This window comes from Nerophis lumbriciformis, linkage group LG14 (genome assembly GCF_033978685.3).
Source record: "Nerophis lumbriciformis linkage group LG14, RoL_Nlum_v2.1, whole genome shotgun sequence".
Taxonomy (NCBI): Eukaryota; Metazoa; Chordata; class Actinopteri; order Syngnathiformes; family Syngnathidae; genus Nerophis; species Nerophis lumbriciformis.
The window spans coordinates 45,713,824-45,731,194 of record NC_084561.2 but is presented as its reverse complement, the minus strand read 5'-3'; the positions used below and the strand labels follow the sequence as shown (position 1 = coordinate 45,731,194).

General features: G+C 42.4%; 1 protein-coding gene across 1 annotated transcript in view; it reads left to right on the top strand.

The window, feature by feature from the left end:
* Window positions 1-17,371, top strand: part of vtg3 (vitellogenin 3, phosvitinless) — a 76,321-nt gene that overhangs the window by 33,027 nt on the left and 25,923 nt on the right. The window contains exons 12-16 of the mRNA XM_061975467.1: window positions 7,047-7,264; window positions 7,342-7,439; window positions 7,519-7,643; window positions 7,732-7,833; window positions 7,913-8,032. Coding sequence (XP_061831451.1) covers window positions 7,047-7,264; window positions 7,342-7,439; window positions 7,519-7,643; window positions 7,732-7,833; window positions 7,913-8,032 — 663 coding nt within the window. The remainder of the gene's footprint in view (window positions 1-7,046; window positions 7,265-7,341; window positions 7,440-7,518; window positions 7,644-7,731; window positions 7,834-7,912; window positions 8,033-17,371) is intronic.

The following is a 17,371-nucleotide window of genomic DNA, read 5'->3' as shown; positions in this document are numbered from 1 at the left end:
CACCTCTGTCTGTGGTGGACAAATTCACCTACCTGGGATCCACAGTCTCCAACACCAACACACCTCTGTCTGTGGTGGGCAAATTCACCTACCTGGGATCCACAGTCTCCAACACCAACACACCTCTATCTGTGGTGGGCAAATTCACCTACCTGGGATCCACAGTCTCCAACACCAACACACCTCTATCTGTGGTGGACAAATTCACCTACCTGGGATCCACAGTCTCCAACACCAACATACCTCTATCTGTGGTGGACAAATTCACCTACCTGGGATCCACAGTCTACAACACCAACACACCTCTATCTGTGGTGGACAAATTCACCTACCTGGGATCCACAGTCTCCAACACCAACACACCTCTATCTGTGGTGGACAAATTCACCTACCTGGGATCCACAGTCTCCAACACCAACACACCTCTATCTGTGGTGGACAAATTCACCTACCTGGGATCCACAGTCTCCAACACCAACACACCTCTATCTGTGGTGGGCAAATTCACCTACCTGGGATCCACAGTCTCCAACACCAACATACCTCTATCTGTGGTGGACAAATTCACCTACCTGGGATCCACAGTCTCCAACACTAACACACCTGTATCTGTGGTGGACAAATTCACCTACCTGGGATCCACAGTCTCCAACACCAACACACCTCTATCTGTGGTGGACGAATTCGCCTACCTGGGATCCACAGTCTCCAACACACCTCTATCTGTGGTGGACAAATTCACCTACCTGGGATCCACAGTCTCCAACACCAACACACCTCTATCTGTGGTGGACAAATTCACCTACCTGGGATCCACAGTCTCTAACACCAACATACCTCTATCTGTGGTGGACAAATTCAACCTACCTTGGATCCACAGTCTCCAACACCAACACACCTCTATCTGTGGTGGACAAATTCACCTACCTGGGATCCACAGTCTCCAACACCAACACACCTCTATCTGTGGTGGGCAAATTCACCTACCTGGGATCCACAGTCTCCAACACCAACACACCTCTGTCTGTGGTGGACAAATTCACCTACCTGGGATCCACAGTCTCCAACACCAACACACCTCTATCTGTGGTGGACAAATTCACCTACCTGGGATCCACAGTCTCCAACACCAACACACCTCTATCTGTGGTGGGCAAATTCACCTACCTGGGATCCACAGTCTCCAACACCAACACACCTCTATCTGTGGTGGACAAATTCACCTACCTGGGATCCACAGTCTCCAACACCAACACACCTCTATCTGTGGTGGACAAATTCACCTACCTGGCATCCACAGTCTCCAACACCAACACACCTCTATCTGTGGTGGACAAATTCACCTACCTGGGATCCACAGTCTCCAACACCAACACACCTCTATCTGTGGTGGACAAATTCACCTACCTGGCATCCACAGTCTCCAACACCAACACACCTCTATCTGTGGTGGACAAATTCACCTACCTGGCATCCACAGTCTCCAACACCAACACACCTCTATCTGTGGTGGACAAATTCACCTACCTGGCATCCACAGTCTCCAACACCAACACACCTCTATCTGTGGTGGACAAATTCACCTACCTGGCATCCACAGTCTCCAACACCAACACACCTCTATCTGTGGTGGACAAATTCACCTACCTGGGATCCACAGTCTCCAACACCAACACACCTCTATCTGTGGTGGACAAATTCACCTACCTGGGATCCACAGTCTCCAACACCAACACACCTCTATCTGTGGTGGACAAATTCACCCACCTGGGATCCACAGTCTCCAACACCAACACACCTCTATCTGTGGTGGGCAAATTCACCTACCTGGGATCCACAGTCTCCAACACCAACACACCTCTATCTGTGGTGGGCAAATTCACCTACCTGGGATCCACAGTCTCCTACACCAACACACCTCTATCTGTGGTGGACAAATTTACCTACCTGTGATCCACAGTCTCCAACACCAATACACCTCTATCTGTGGTGGACAAATTCACCTACCTGGGATCCACAGTCTCCAACACCAATACACCTCTATCTGTGGTGCGCAAATTCACCTACCTGGGATCCACAGTCTCCAACACCAATACACCTCTATCTGTGGTGGACAAATTCACCTACCTGGGATCCACAGTCTCCAACACCAACACACCTCTATCTGTGGTGCGCAAATTCACCTACCTGGGATCCACAGTCTCCAACACCAACATACCTCTATCTGTGGTGGACAAATTCACCTACCTGGGATCCACAGTCTCCAACACCAACACACCTCTATCTGTGGTGGGCAAATTCACCTACCTGGGATCCACAGTCTCCAACACCAACACACCTCTATCTGTGGTGGACAAATTCACCTACCTGGGATCCACAGTCTCCAACACCAACACACCTCTATCTGTGGTGGGCAAATTCACCTACCTGGGATCCACAGTCTCCAACACCAACACACCTCTATCTGTGGTGGACAAATTCACCTACCTGGGATCCACAGTCTCCAACACCAACACACCTCTATCTGTGGTGGACAAATTCACCTACCTGGGATCCACAGTCTCCTACACCAACACACCTCTATCTGTGGTGGACAAATTCACCTACCTGGGATCCGCAGTCTCCAACACCAACACACCTCTATCTGTGGTGGACAAATTCACCTACCTGGGATCCACAGTCTCCAACACCAACACACCTCTATCTGTGGTGGACAAATTCACCTACCTGGGATCCACAGTCTCCAACACCAACACACCTCTATCTGTGGTGGACAAATTCACCTACCTGGGATCCACAGTCTCCAACACCAACACACCTCTATCTGTGGTGGACAAATTCACCTACCTGGGATCCACAGTCTCCAACACCAACACACCTCTATCTGTGGTGGAAAAATTCACCTACCTGGGATCCACAGTCTCCAACACCAACACACCTCTATCTGTGGTGGACAAATTCACCTACCTGGGATCCACAGTCTCCAACACCAACACACCTCTATCTGTGGTGGACAAATTCACCTACCTGGGATCCACAGTCTCCAACACCAACACACCTCTATCCGTGGTGGACAAATTCACCTACCTGGCATCCACAGTCTCCAACACCAACACACCTCTATCTGTGGTGGACAAATTCACCTACCTGGGATCCACAGTCTCCAACACCAACACACCTCTATCTGTGGTGGACAAATTCACCTACCTGGGATCCACAGTCTCCAACACCAACACACCTCTATCTGTGGTGGACAAATTCACCTACCTGGGATCCACAGTCTCCAACACCAACACACCTCTATCTGTGGTGGACAAATTCACCTACCTGGGATCCACAGTCTCCAACACCAACACACCTCTATCTGTGGTGGACAAATTCACCTACCTGGGATCCACAGTCTCCAACACCAACACCTCTATCTGTGGTGGACAAATTCACCTACTTGGGATCCACAGTCTCCAACACCAACACACCTCTATCTGTGGTGGACAAATTCACCTACCTGGGATCCAAAGTCTCCAACACCAACACACCTCTATCTGTGGTGGACAAATTCACCTACCTGGGATCCACAGTCTCCAACACCAACACACCTCTATCTGTGGTGGACAAATTCACCTACCTGGGATCCACAGTCTCCAACACCAACACACCTCTATCTGTGGTGGACAAATTCACCTACCTGGGATCCACAGTCTCCAACACCAACACACCTCTATCTGTGGTGGACAAATTCACCTACCTGGGATCCACAGTCTCCAACACCAACATACCTCTATCTGTGGTGGACAAATTCACCTACCTGGGATCCACAGTCTCCAACACCAACACACCTCTATCTGTGGTGGACAAATTCACCTACCTGGGATCCACAGTCTCCAACACCAACACACCTCTATCTGTGGTGGACAAATTCCACCTACCTGGGATCCACAGTCTCCAACACCAACACACCTCTATCTGTGGTGGACAAATTCACCTACCTGGGATCCACAGTCTCCAACACCAACACACCTCTATCTGTGGTGGACAAATTCACCTACCTGGGATCCACAGTCTCCAACACCAACACACCTCTATCTGTGGTGGACAAATTCACCTACCTGGGATCCACAGTCTCCAACACCAACACACCTCTATCTGTGGTGGACAAATTCACCTACCTGGGATCCACAGTCTCCAACACCAACACATCTCTATCTGTGGTGGGCAAACTCACCTACCTGGGATCCACAGTCTCCAACACCAACACCAACACACCTCTAACTGTGGTGGACAAATTCAACCTACCTGGGATCCACAGTCTCCAACACCAACACACCTCTATCTGTGGTGGACAAATTCACCTACCTGGGATCCACAGTTTCCAACATCAACACACCTCTATCTGTAGTGGACAAATTTACCTACCTGGGATCCACAGTCTCCAACACCAACACACCTCTATCTGTAGTGGACAAATTCACCTACCTGGGATCCACAGTCTCCAACACCAACACACCTCTATCTGTGGTGGACAAATTCACCTACCTGGGATCCACAGTCTCCAACACCAACACACCTCTATCTGTGGTGGACAAATTCACCTACCTGGGATCCACAGTCTCCAACACCAACACACCTCTATCTGTGGTGGACAAATTCACCTACCTGGGATCCACAGTCTCCAACACCAACACACTTCTATCAGTTTTGGACAAATTCACCTACCTGGGATCCACAGTCTCCAACACCAACATACCTCTATCTGTGGTGGACAAATTCACCTACCTGGGATCCACAGTCTCCAACACCAACACACCTCTATCTGTGGTGGACAAATTCACCTACCTGGGATCCACAGTCTCCAACACCAACACACCTCTATCTGTGGTGGACAAATTCACCTACCTGGGATCCACAGTCTCCAACACCAACACACCTCTATCTGTGGTGGACAAATTCACCTACCTGGGATCCACAGTCTCCAACACCAACACACCTCTATCTGTGGTGGACAAATTCACCTACCTGGGATCCACAGTCTCCAACACCAACACACCTCTATCTGTGGTGGACAAATTCACCTACCTGGGATCCACAGTCTCCAACACCAACACACCTCTATCTGTGGTGGACAAATTCACCTACCTGGGATCCAAAGTCTCCAACACCAACACACCTCTGTCTGTGGTGGACAAATTCACCTACCTGGGATCCACAGTCTCCAACACCAACATACCTCTATCTGTGGTGGACAAATTCACCTACCTGGGATCCACAGTCTCCAACACCAACATACCTCTATCTGTGGTGGACAAATTCACCTACCTGGGATCCACAGTCTCCAACACCAACACACCTCTATCTGTGGTGGACAAATTCACCTACCTGGGATCCACAGTCTCCAACACCAACACACCTCTATCTGTGGTGGACAAATTCACCTACCTGGCATCCACAGTCTCCAACACCAACACACCTCTATCTATGGTGGACAAATTCACCTACCTGTGATCCACAGTCTCCAACACCAACACACCTCTATCTGTGGTGGACAAATTCACATTTTTTTGCCACACCCAGACTGACCCCCCATAGGAACCCAGTCTGGCATCATTGTTTTTTACTCACCACCCCTTTAGTGTCCACCTTTTTCTTACCATTTTCGGGGCGCCGTAAGTGGCGACCCACCAGCGTTCCTGTCCTGTTTGTGCTGGAAGTGACATTTCGTTGTACTTGTGCAGTGGCAATAAAGTCCTTCCTTCCGTCCTTGCCCTCTACCTAAAACCCAAAAGTGCCTCGAGGTCACGTGATTGCAAACCCGCAGGACTATTGGGATGTACGATTTTCTGTGACGTTAAAAACAACATCAATGTACACCAAACCAAACAAGAAACGTGTCAGAAATAGGATTCTGATTAGATCCGAACCCTAAAAAATAGGTACCGTATTTTCCGCACCATAAGGCGCCCTGGGTTATAAGCCGCGCCTTCAGTGAACGGCATATTTCAAAACTTTGTCCACCTATAAGACGCCCCGTGTTATAAGCCGCATCTAACTGCGCTAAAGGAATGTCAAAAAAACAGTCAGATAGGTCAGTCAAACTTTAATAATATATTAAAAACCAGCGTGATGTGGGCGCGCATGGAGTCGTATATCAACATGGACGGAGCTGCGTGAAAAAAGCCACCCGGCCTCTTCGCGTAAACTTACCTTAACCACTCGCTCATCTTTTCTTCATCCATCCATCCCTTCGAGTTAGCTTTTATGATGACGCCGGCTGGAAAGGTCTCTTTTGGCAAGGTCTTCCTTTTGAATATCACCATGGGTGGAAGTTTCTGGCCATTAGCATGGCAAGCTAGAACCACAGTGAAGGATGACTTCTCATTCCCTGTGGTGCGAATATTCACCGTACGTGCTCCCGTTGTATCCACAGTGCGGTTCACAGGAATATCAAAAGTCAGTGGAACCTCGTCCATGTTGATAATGTTCTCTGGCCGGATCTTTTTTTCAGCTATCTTGTTTTTACAATATGCACGGAAAGTAGCCAGCTTTTCTTGAAAGTCTTTAGGCAGTTGCTGTGAAATAGTAGTCCGTGTGCGGATGGAGAGATTGCGTCTTTTCATGAACCGGAAACCTGTCGCTTAGTAGGAGCCATTTTGTGGTCTTTACAGATGTAAACACACAAAGGAAATGAAACGTAATATTCGCGCGCTTCTTCTTCTTCTACGCGGGCGGGTGGTTGCTTACAGTAGAAGAAGAAGCGCTTCCTGTTCTATGGGGGCGGGTGCTTACCTTGGCGGTTGCTTGCGTAGAAGAAGAAGCACTTCCTCTTCTACCGGGAAAAAAGATGGCGGCTGTTTACCGTAGTTGCGAGACCGAAACTTTATGAAAATGAATCTTAATATTAATCCATATATAAAGCGCACCGGGTTATAAGCCGCACTGTCAGCTTTTGAGAAAATTGGTGGTTTTTAGGTGCGCCTTATAGTGCGGAAAATACGGTAAATGACAGAAGCGTTCATCCGAAAGAACTGAACAATAATCTTCGACTGTTTCAGATCCAAGACATCACCATGAGCCTTTTCCTGCAAAAGGACCTTCCTGCTGAGATACGCATGTTGGCCTTCATGATTTTATTGGACACCAAGCCCCCCATGGCTCTGGTGTCCACTGTGACGGCACATCTGCAGGAGGAAAACGACCTCCACGTTGTCAGTTTTGTGTTTTCCTACTTGAGAAGTGTGGCCAGATCCAGAACTCCCGACAACCTTTTCCTGTGGGTAGAAACGATTCGAACGGTATCGTTTCGTGACACATGAACAGTCCCTGTAAGTTTGGTTGTTGTGTCCAAAGGTCAACTGCCTGCAACATAGCCGTGAAAATCCTGGCCCCGAAATTCGGTCGCCTCAGTTACCACTTCAGCAAGGCCATGCGCATCGACTGGTTCAACGGTTTGTTTGCATCCCACAAGATCGTTGGTGGTTTCCTTCATCTGTAGCTGACTGTAGCTTGGCTCCTTCCTCCACGTAGACGATTTCCTCTTCGGCTCAGCTGCAGAAGGCTTCATGCTCAAAAACGCCAAAGAAATCGTCCCCAGTGAAGTCATGATGAAAGGGAAAATGTATTTCATCGGTAGAATTGTGCAGCTTCTGGAGGTACGGTGTGTTTTCATGCGTCTGAATACCAACTCCAGTCAACGTTTCTCCGGGCAGAATTATCCTCATTTTGTTTTCTTTCATCAAGTTGGGTTTCCGTGCTGACGGACTCAAGGAAATCATCGGCTCCAGCATCCCCGGGTTCAAAGGAGATCTGAGTTTGAATGACTTTTGGGCTATCTATCAGCAGGTCTGTACAACATCTTGACATTTAGCCTAAATTCACCATGAGTTGTGTTGTTGGTGGCATTTGTATTGGCTTGTTTCAGCTTCAGAACTGGGAACGTGCAGCCGGCAACAAAACTCTCCTTCAGCTTTATTCTCGTGCTTCTGGACAAGAGTGGTTCTACGCTGACATCAACAAAGAGTTTGTTCGCAATCTTATCAACGTGAGTTCATAAAGCACCGAACAGCTCCAATTGTAGGGTTCCCAAATTGTCGCTTCAAATTCTGTGGCCTCACTACAATGTGATTTAAAAACATTAATAATGTCCTGTATTTTCCGGTCCATAGAGCGCACCCACGAAAAATAGTTTTCCGCTTATTAGCCGCACCGGACTATAAGTTGCAGATCTATACGTTGTGAAATTAGTTGTTTACACAGAAATATTTTATAAATGTTTATTTACATACCTTAATTGTTTCCAAACGGTGTCTGTATCAGGCAGTAAAATGGCTGATCAAACAAAACAGAAGTCATGGTCATGGACCCGCTAGCTGCGCAATCTAGCTCTCCAATCAGCTAAACAGACTCAATAACTCCACGCTGATATTTTGGTGAATTTACTGAGGAATTTGTGAAAGTGAAACAATACAAAAAAGAAGCACTACCCGTAAATGGAAGAACACCTGCAGTAAGCGAACACGTCCATACGCAAACAATAAAACACTTTATAGGTGTCATGACTTGGTCCGGGGTGTGTGCTTTTCCAGGATGCAAGAGGAAAGTTGGCTCGTGCGAGACGGGAATGAAGGTACATGATTTATTATTATCAAAAAAAGGAATAAATGAAAGCGCGCACAGTGGCGGAGAATAAACTATGAAACCAAAAGACTATAGCAAAAAAGTACAAACAAAAAACATGCACAATGGCGGAGAACAAACTATGAAACCAAAAAGACTATAAATATGGAACAAAAACTTACTTGGCTTGGACAAAAATAGTTGCTTGAGGAATTGACATGGAAAGAAGTATCAGGCATGAACAGAGCATAAATGTGTTGAGGTCGTCAGGACGAACAACAGAAAATGAATGAACTTAAATACTATGGACATGATTAGTGAAAGCAGGTGCGTGACTCAAAACGTGAAACAGGTGCGTGACGTGACAGGTGAAAACTAATGGTTGCTATGGTGACAAACAAGAGTGCACAATGAGTCCAAAACCCAAAACGAACATGACCAAAACAAAAACATGATCTCACAGACATGACAATAGGTATATTTGCTTGTTTTTTTAGCTACTATTTTTATTATGGATGTTATCGAAGAATAATTCATAAATTAACCGCACCGTCTTTAAAAAGGTTGGAAAAAAGTAGCAGTTTATAGTCCGGAATTTTCACTACGTATATAAGCCGCACCCAATAATAAAATATAAAAAAAGGTTTCCATATATTAGCCGCACTGGACTATAAGTCGCAGATATATACGTTGTGAAATTAGTTGTTTACACAGAAATATTTTATAAATGTTTATTTACATACCTTAGTTGTTTCCAAACGGGGTCTGTAACAGGCAGTAAAACGACTGATCAAACAAAACAGAAGTCATGGTCATGGACCAGCTAGCTGTGCAAGCTAGCTCTCCAATCAGCTAAACAGACTCAATAACTCCACGCTGACGTTTTGCTGAATTTACTGAGGAATTTGTGAAAGTGAAACAATACAAAAAAGAAGCACTACCCGTAAATGGAAGAACACCTGCAGTAAGCGAACACGTCCATACGCAAACAATAAAACACTTTATAGGTGTCATGACTTGGTCCGGGGTGTGTGCTTTTCCAGGATGCAACGGAAAGTTGGCTCGTGCGAGACGGGAATGAAGGTACATGATTTATTATTATCAAAAAAAGGAATAAATGAAAGCGCGCACAGTGACGGAGAACAAACTATGAAACCAAAAAGACTATAAATATGGAACAAAAACTTACTTGGCTTGGACAAAAATAGTTGCTTGAGGAATTGACATGGAAAGAAGTATCAGGCATGAACAGAGCTTAAATGTGTTGAGGTCGTCAGGACGAACAACAGAAAATGAATGAACTTAAATACTATGGACATGATTAGTGAAAGCAGGTGCGTGACTCAAAACGTGAAACAGGTGCGTGACGTGACAGGTGAAAACTAATGGTTGCTATGGTGACAAACAAGAGTGCACAATGAGTCCAAAACCCAAAACGAACATGACCAAAACAAAAACATGATCACACAGACATGACAATAGGTATATTTGCTTGTTTTTTTAGCTGCTATTTTATTATGGATGTTATCGGAGAATAATTCATAAATTAACCGGACCGTATTTAAAAAGGTTGGAAAAAAGTAGCAGTTTATAGTCCGGAATTTTCACTACGTATATAAGCCGCACCCAATAATAAAATATAAAAAAAGGTTTCCATATATTAGCCGCACTGGACTATAAGTCGCAGATATATACGTTGTGAAATTAGTTATTTACACAGAAATATTTTATAAATGTTTATTTACATACCTTAATTGTTTCCCAACGGTGTCTGTAACAGGCAGTAAAACGGCTGATCAAACAAAACAGAAGTCATGGTCATGGACCCGCTAGCTGCGCAAGCTAGCTCTCCAATCAGCTAAACAGACTCAATAACTCCACGCTGACGTTTTGGTGAATTTACTGAGGAATTTGTGAAACTGAAACAATACAAAAAAGAAGCACTACCCGTAAATGGAAGAACACCTGCAGTAAGCGAACACGTCCATACGCAAACAATAAAACACTTTATAGGTGTATTTGCATGTTTTTTTAGCTACTATTTTTATTACGGATGTTATCGGAGAATAATTCATAAATTAACCGCACCGTCTTTAAAAAGGTTGGAAAAAAAGTAGCAGTTTATAGTCCGGAATTTTCACTACGTATATAAGCCGCACCCAATAATAAAATATAAAAAAAGGTTTCCATATATTAGCTGAATTGGACTATAAGTCGCAGATATATACGTTGTGAAATTAGTTATTTACACAGAAATATTTTATAAATGTTTATTTACATACCTTAGTTGTTTCCAAACGGTGTCTGTACCAGGCAGTAAAACGGCTGATCAAACAAAACAGAAGTCATGGTCATGGACCCGCTAGCTGCGCAAGCTAGCTCTCCAATCAGCTAAACAGACTCAATAACTCCACGCTGACGTTTTGGTGAATTTACTGAGGAATTTGTGAAAGTGAAACAATACAAAAAAGAAGCACTTCCCGTAAATGGAAGAACACCTGCAGTAAGCGAACACGTCCATACGCAAACAATAAAACACTTTATAGGTATATTTGCTTGTTTTTTTAGCTACTATTTTTATTATGGATGTTATCTGAGAATATTTCATAAATTAACCGCACCGTCTTTAAAAAGGTTGGAAAAAAGTAGCAGTTTATAGTCCGGAATTTTCACTACGTATATAAGCCGCACCCAATAATAAAATATAAAAAAAGGTTTCCATATGTTAGCCGCACTGGACTATAAGTCGCAGATATATACGTTGTGAAATTAGTTATTTACACAGAAATATTTTATAAATGTTTATTTACATACCTTAATTGTTTCCAAATGGTGTCTGTAACAGGCAGTAAAACGGTTGATAAAACAAAACAGAAGTCATGGTCATGGACCCGCTAGCTGCGCAAGCTAGCTCTCCAATCAGCTAATAACTCCACGGTGAAGTTTTGGTGAATTTGCTGAGGAATTTGTGAAACTGAAACAATACAAAAAAGAAGCACTACCCGTAAATGGAAGAACACCTGCAGTAAGCGAACACGTCCATACGCAAACAATAAAACACTTTATAGGTGTATTTGCTTGTTTTTTTAGCTACTATTTTTATTATGGATGTTATCGGATAATAATTCATAAATTAACCGCACCGTCTTTAAAAAGGTTGGAAAAAAGTAGCAGTTTATAGTCCGGAATTTTTGCCGCACCCAATAATAAAATATATAAAAAGGTTTCCATATATTAGCCGCACTGGACTATAAGTCGCAGATATATACGTTGTGAAATTAGTTATTTACACAGAAATATTTTATAAATGTTTATTTACATACCTTAATTGTTTCCAAACGGTGTCTGTAACAGGCAGTAAAACGGCTGATCAAACAAAACAGAAGTCATGGTCATGGACCCGCTAGCTGCGCAAGCTAGCTCTCCAATCAGCTAAACAGACTCAATAACTCCACGCTGACGTTTTGGTGAATTTACTGAGGAATTTGTGAAAACTGAAACAATACAAAAAAGAAGCACTACCCGTAAATGGAAGAACACCTGCAGTAAGCGAACACGTCCATACGCAAACAATAAAACACTTTATAGGTGTATTTGCTTGTTTTTTTAGCTACTATTTTTATTATGGATGTTATCGGAGAATAATTCATAAATTAACCGCACCGTCTTTAAAAAGGTTGGAAAAAAGTAGCAGTTTATAGTCCGGAATTTTCACTACGTATATAAGCCGCACCCAATAGTAAAATATAAAAAAAGGTTTCCATATATTAGCCGCAGTGGACTATAAGTCGCAGATATATACGTTGTGAAATTAGTTATTTACACAGAAATATTTTATAAATGTTTATTTACATACCTTAATTGTTTCCAAACGGTGTCTGTAACAGGCAGTAAAACGGTTCATCAAACAAAACAGAAGTCATGGTCATGGACCAGCTAGCTGTGCAAGCTAGCTCTCCAATCAGCTAAACAGACTCAATAACTCCACGCTGACGTTTTGGTGAATTTACTGAGGAATTTGTGAAAGTGAAACAATACAAAAAAGAAGCACTTCCCGTAAATGGAAGAACACCTGCAGTAAGCGAACACGTCCATACGCAAACAATAAAACACTTTATAGGTGTCATGACTTGGTCCGGGGTGTGTGCTTTTCCAGGATGCAACGGAAAGTTGGCTCTTGCGAGACGGGAATGAAGGTACATGATTTATTATTATCAAAAAAAGGAATAAATGAAAGCGCGCACAGTGGCGGAGAATAAACTATGAAACCAAAAGACTATAGCAAAAAAGTACAAACAAAAAACACGCACAATGGCGGAGAACAAACTATGAAACCAAAAAGACTATAAATATGGAACAAAAACTTACTTGGCTTGGACAAAAATAGTTGCTTGAGGAATTGACATGGAAAGAAGTATCAGGCATGAACAGAGCATAAATGTGTTGAGGTCGTCAGGACGAACAACAGAAAATGAATGAACTTAAATACTATGGACATGATTAGTGAAAGCAGGTGCGTGACTCAAAACGTGAAACAGGTGCGTGACGTGACAGGTGAAAACTAATGGTTGCTATGGTGACAAACAAGAGTGCACAATGAGTCCAAAACCCAAAACGAACATGACCAAAACAAAAACATGATCACACAGACATGACAATAGGTATATTTGCTTGTTTTTTTAGCTGCTATTTTTATTATGGATGTTATCGGAGAATAATTCATAAATTAACCGCACCGTCTTTAAAAAGGTTGGAAAAAAGTAGCAGTTTATAGTCCGGAATTTTCACTACGTATATAAGCCGCACCCAATAATAAAATATAAAAAAAGGTTTCCATATATTAGCCGCACTGGACTATAAGTCGCAGATATATACGTTGTGAAATGAGTTATTTACACAGAAATATTTTATAAATGTTTATTTACATACCTTAGTTGTTTCCAAACGGTGTCTGTAACAGGCAGTAAAACGGCTGATCAAACAAAACAGAAGTCGAGGTCATGAACCCGCTAGCTGCGCAAGCTAGCTCTCCAATCAGCTAAACGGACTCAATAACTCCACGCTGACGTTTTGGTGAATTTACTGAGGAATTTGTGAATCTGAAACAATACAAAAAAGAAGCACTACCCGTAAATGGAAGAACACCTGCAGTAAGCGAACACGTCCATACGCAAACAATAAAACACTTTATAGGTGTCATGACTTGGTCCGGGGTGTGTGCTTTTCCAGGATGCAACGGAAAGTTGGCTCGTGCGAGACGGGAATGAAGGTACATGATTTATTATTATCAAAAAAAGGAATAAATGAAAGCGCGCACAGTGGCGGAGAATAAACTATGAAACCAAAAGACTATAGCAAAAAAGTACAAACAAAAAACACGCACAATGGCGGAGAACAAACTATGAAACCAAATAGACTATAAATATGGAACAAAAACTTACTTGGCTTGGACAAAAATAGTTGCTTGAGGAATTGACATGGAAAGAAGTATCAGGCATGAACAGAGCATAAATGTGTTGAGGTCGTCAGGACGAACAACAGAAAATGAATGAACTTAAATACTATGGACATGATTAGTGAAAGCAGGTGCGTGACTCAAAACGTAAAACAGGTGCGTGACGTGACAGGTGAAAACTAATGGTTGCTATAGTGACAAACAAGAGTGCACAATGAGTCCAAAACCCAAAACGAACATGAACAAAACAAAAACATGATCACACAGACATGACAATAGGTATATTTGCTTGTTTTTTTAGCTACTATTTTTATTATGGATGTTATCGGAGAATAATTCATAAATTAACCGCACCGTCTTTAAAAAGGTTGGAAAAAAGTAGCAGTTTATAGTCCGGAATTTTCACTACGTATATAAGCCGCACCCAATAATAAAATATAAAAAAAGGTTTCTATATATTAGCTGCACTGGACTATAAGTCGCAGATATATACGTTGTGAAATGAGTTATTTACACAGAAATATTTTATAAATGTTTATTTACATACCTTAATTGTTTCCAAATGGTGTCTGTAACAGGCAGTAAAACGGCTGATCAAACAAAACAGAAGTCATGGTCATGGACCCGCTAGCTGTGCAAGCTAGCTCTCCAATCAGCTAAACAGACTCAATAACTCCACGCTGACGTTTTGGTGAATTTACTGAGGAATTTGTGAAAGTGAAACAATACAAAAATAATGTAAGTTAATTATACTAACACAGACACTTGTAGACGTGTTAGCATATTAGCTAACGACCAGCTTGATTACATTACGATAGCACGCTTTAGTAAGTAAGAATTGTTTCAGTTGTATTGTAAAACTTACAAACGTTGCTTGGAGTGATGAATGAAGAATCCATATGAGTAGAAACGCTATGGACGGCTATAAAACTGAACGGCACTTCTCCTTCCGGTTCAAAGCTTTTAAACAGCAGGAAGCATTTGTTGGCAATGGCCCAGCTGCATCTGCAGTGTGTGAACTCGTCCAAAAGATGGCGCCGTAGGACCAACAATATGGCCGCAGGGTTCAAAATGTTGGAAAAAGTAGCGGTTTATAGTCCGGAATTTCCGGTGTATAAATGTTATTTCATAGGGCTTTAATAATGTAAAAAATATATATTTAGTAAGTTATAAACAGTTTTTTTTAATCTTCTGACCAGAGGTGGGTAGAGTAGCCAGAAATTGTACTCAAGTAAGAGTACTGTTACTTTAGAGATTTATTACTCAAGTAAAAGTAAGGAGTAGTCACCCAAATATTTACTTGAGTAAAAGTAAAAAGTATGTTGTGAAAAAACTACTCAAGTACTGAGTAACTGATGAGTAACATACACACTCATATCATATATATATATATATATATATATATATATATATATATATATATATATATATATATATATATATATATATATAGCTGAATTTGACCAAGCAACCCCCCCGTACCAAAAAGCCCTTGATGAAAGCGGATACAATTTCACCCTCACCTATGAACCCACGCCAGGAAACCAGCCAAAAAAGAACAGAAAACGAAACGACATCATCTGGTACAACCCCCCATACAGCAAAAACGTCTCAACGAACATTGGACACAAATTCCTCAATCTGATTGACAAACACTTTCCCAAAGACAACAACCTAAGAAAAGTATTCAACAAGAACAACATTAAATTGAGCTACAGCTGCATGAACAATATACGACAAATCATCTCAAACCACAACAAAACAATTGCAAATGAGCCGTCGACCCCCAGTCAGAGCGACTCCAAAACCAACAAAGCATGTAACTGTCGAAAGAAACCTGATTGCCCCCTCAACGGGGGGTGCTTACAAACATCAGTTGTCTACCAATCTAAGGTAATACGCAAGGACATTAACACATCCGACACATATGTAGGATTAACCGAGGGTGAATTCAAAACCAGATGGAACAATCACAAGGCCTCTTTCAGGAACAAAAACCTGCGAAATACCACAGAACTCAGCAAACACATTTGGGACCTCAAAGACAATAATGTTGAATATTCAATAACATGGCAAATTCTTGCATCCAGCACACCTTACAATAGTGGTAATAAAAGATGCAACCTATGCTTGAAAGAGAAACTGTTTATTATCTACCGTCCAGACCTGTCATCCCTCAACAAGCGCAGCGAAATTGTAACAACATGCCGCCATAGACGGAAACACCTCCTAGGTAACACATGAACCAATCACCACGCCCCTACGCCAGCCTGTACCCACCCACTCTGTGCCCTATATAAACCATGGTATGCGAATGCTCCCATTAAAATCTCCTGACGATTGAGGGTACCCCCCCTCATGAAACAGGCCTGTAGAGATGAAATAGTCTTGTGATTTTTTTTCCCCACACATACATATATATATATATATATATATATATATATATATATATATATATATATATACACATACATACATATACATTGATATATACAGTATATAATTTATATGTATTTATTTTGCTGTTTTTGTTTACATGTTAAAGGTGTTTTAATGAATATACATGCATGTTTAACATATAGATTCCTTTCTTTCATGAAGACTAGAATATAAGTTGGTGTATTACCTGATTCTGATGACTTGCGTTGATTGTAATCAGACAGTAGTGATGATAACGTCCACGTTTTCAAATGGAGGAGAAGAAACGTTCCTCCTTTCTGTCTAATACCACATGAAAGTGGTGGGTTTTTGGCATCTTATTTGTCCACCTTCCATATTCGTTTTTATACACTTTACAAGAAATATATTGGCGTCAAAACTCCGTAGCTTGCTAGCTTGTTTGCGCTGGCTTTCGGAGACTCTTGTTTTGAAAGCGCAGGCGCAATGGAGCGGCACTTTTATTGTGAAGACAGGAACTGTGCAGTCAGTCTTTAGGCTTTTGACGGGATGTACGGTTGAAATAAAAAAGTGTCTTTTTTCCTTCACACTTTTGATTGATTGATTGGAACTTTTATTAGTAGATTGCACAGTACAGTACATATTCCGTACAATTGACCACTAAATGGTAACACCCCGATAAGTTTTTCAACTTGTTTAAGTCAGGTCATGTGACCGCCTGGCTCTGTTTGATTGGTCCAACGTCACCAGTGACTGCATCTGATTGGTGGAACGAAGTGGAACGTCACCAGTAAGGCAGGCACTTTGAAGGTCTGTCTGACAGACCAAAACAAACAAAGCGTGCATTAACAGATCGATAAAAATTAGTAGCGAGTAGCGAGCTGAATGTAGATAAAAGTAGCGGAGTAAAAG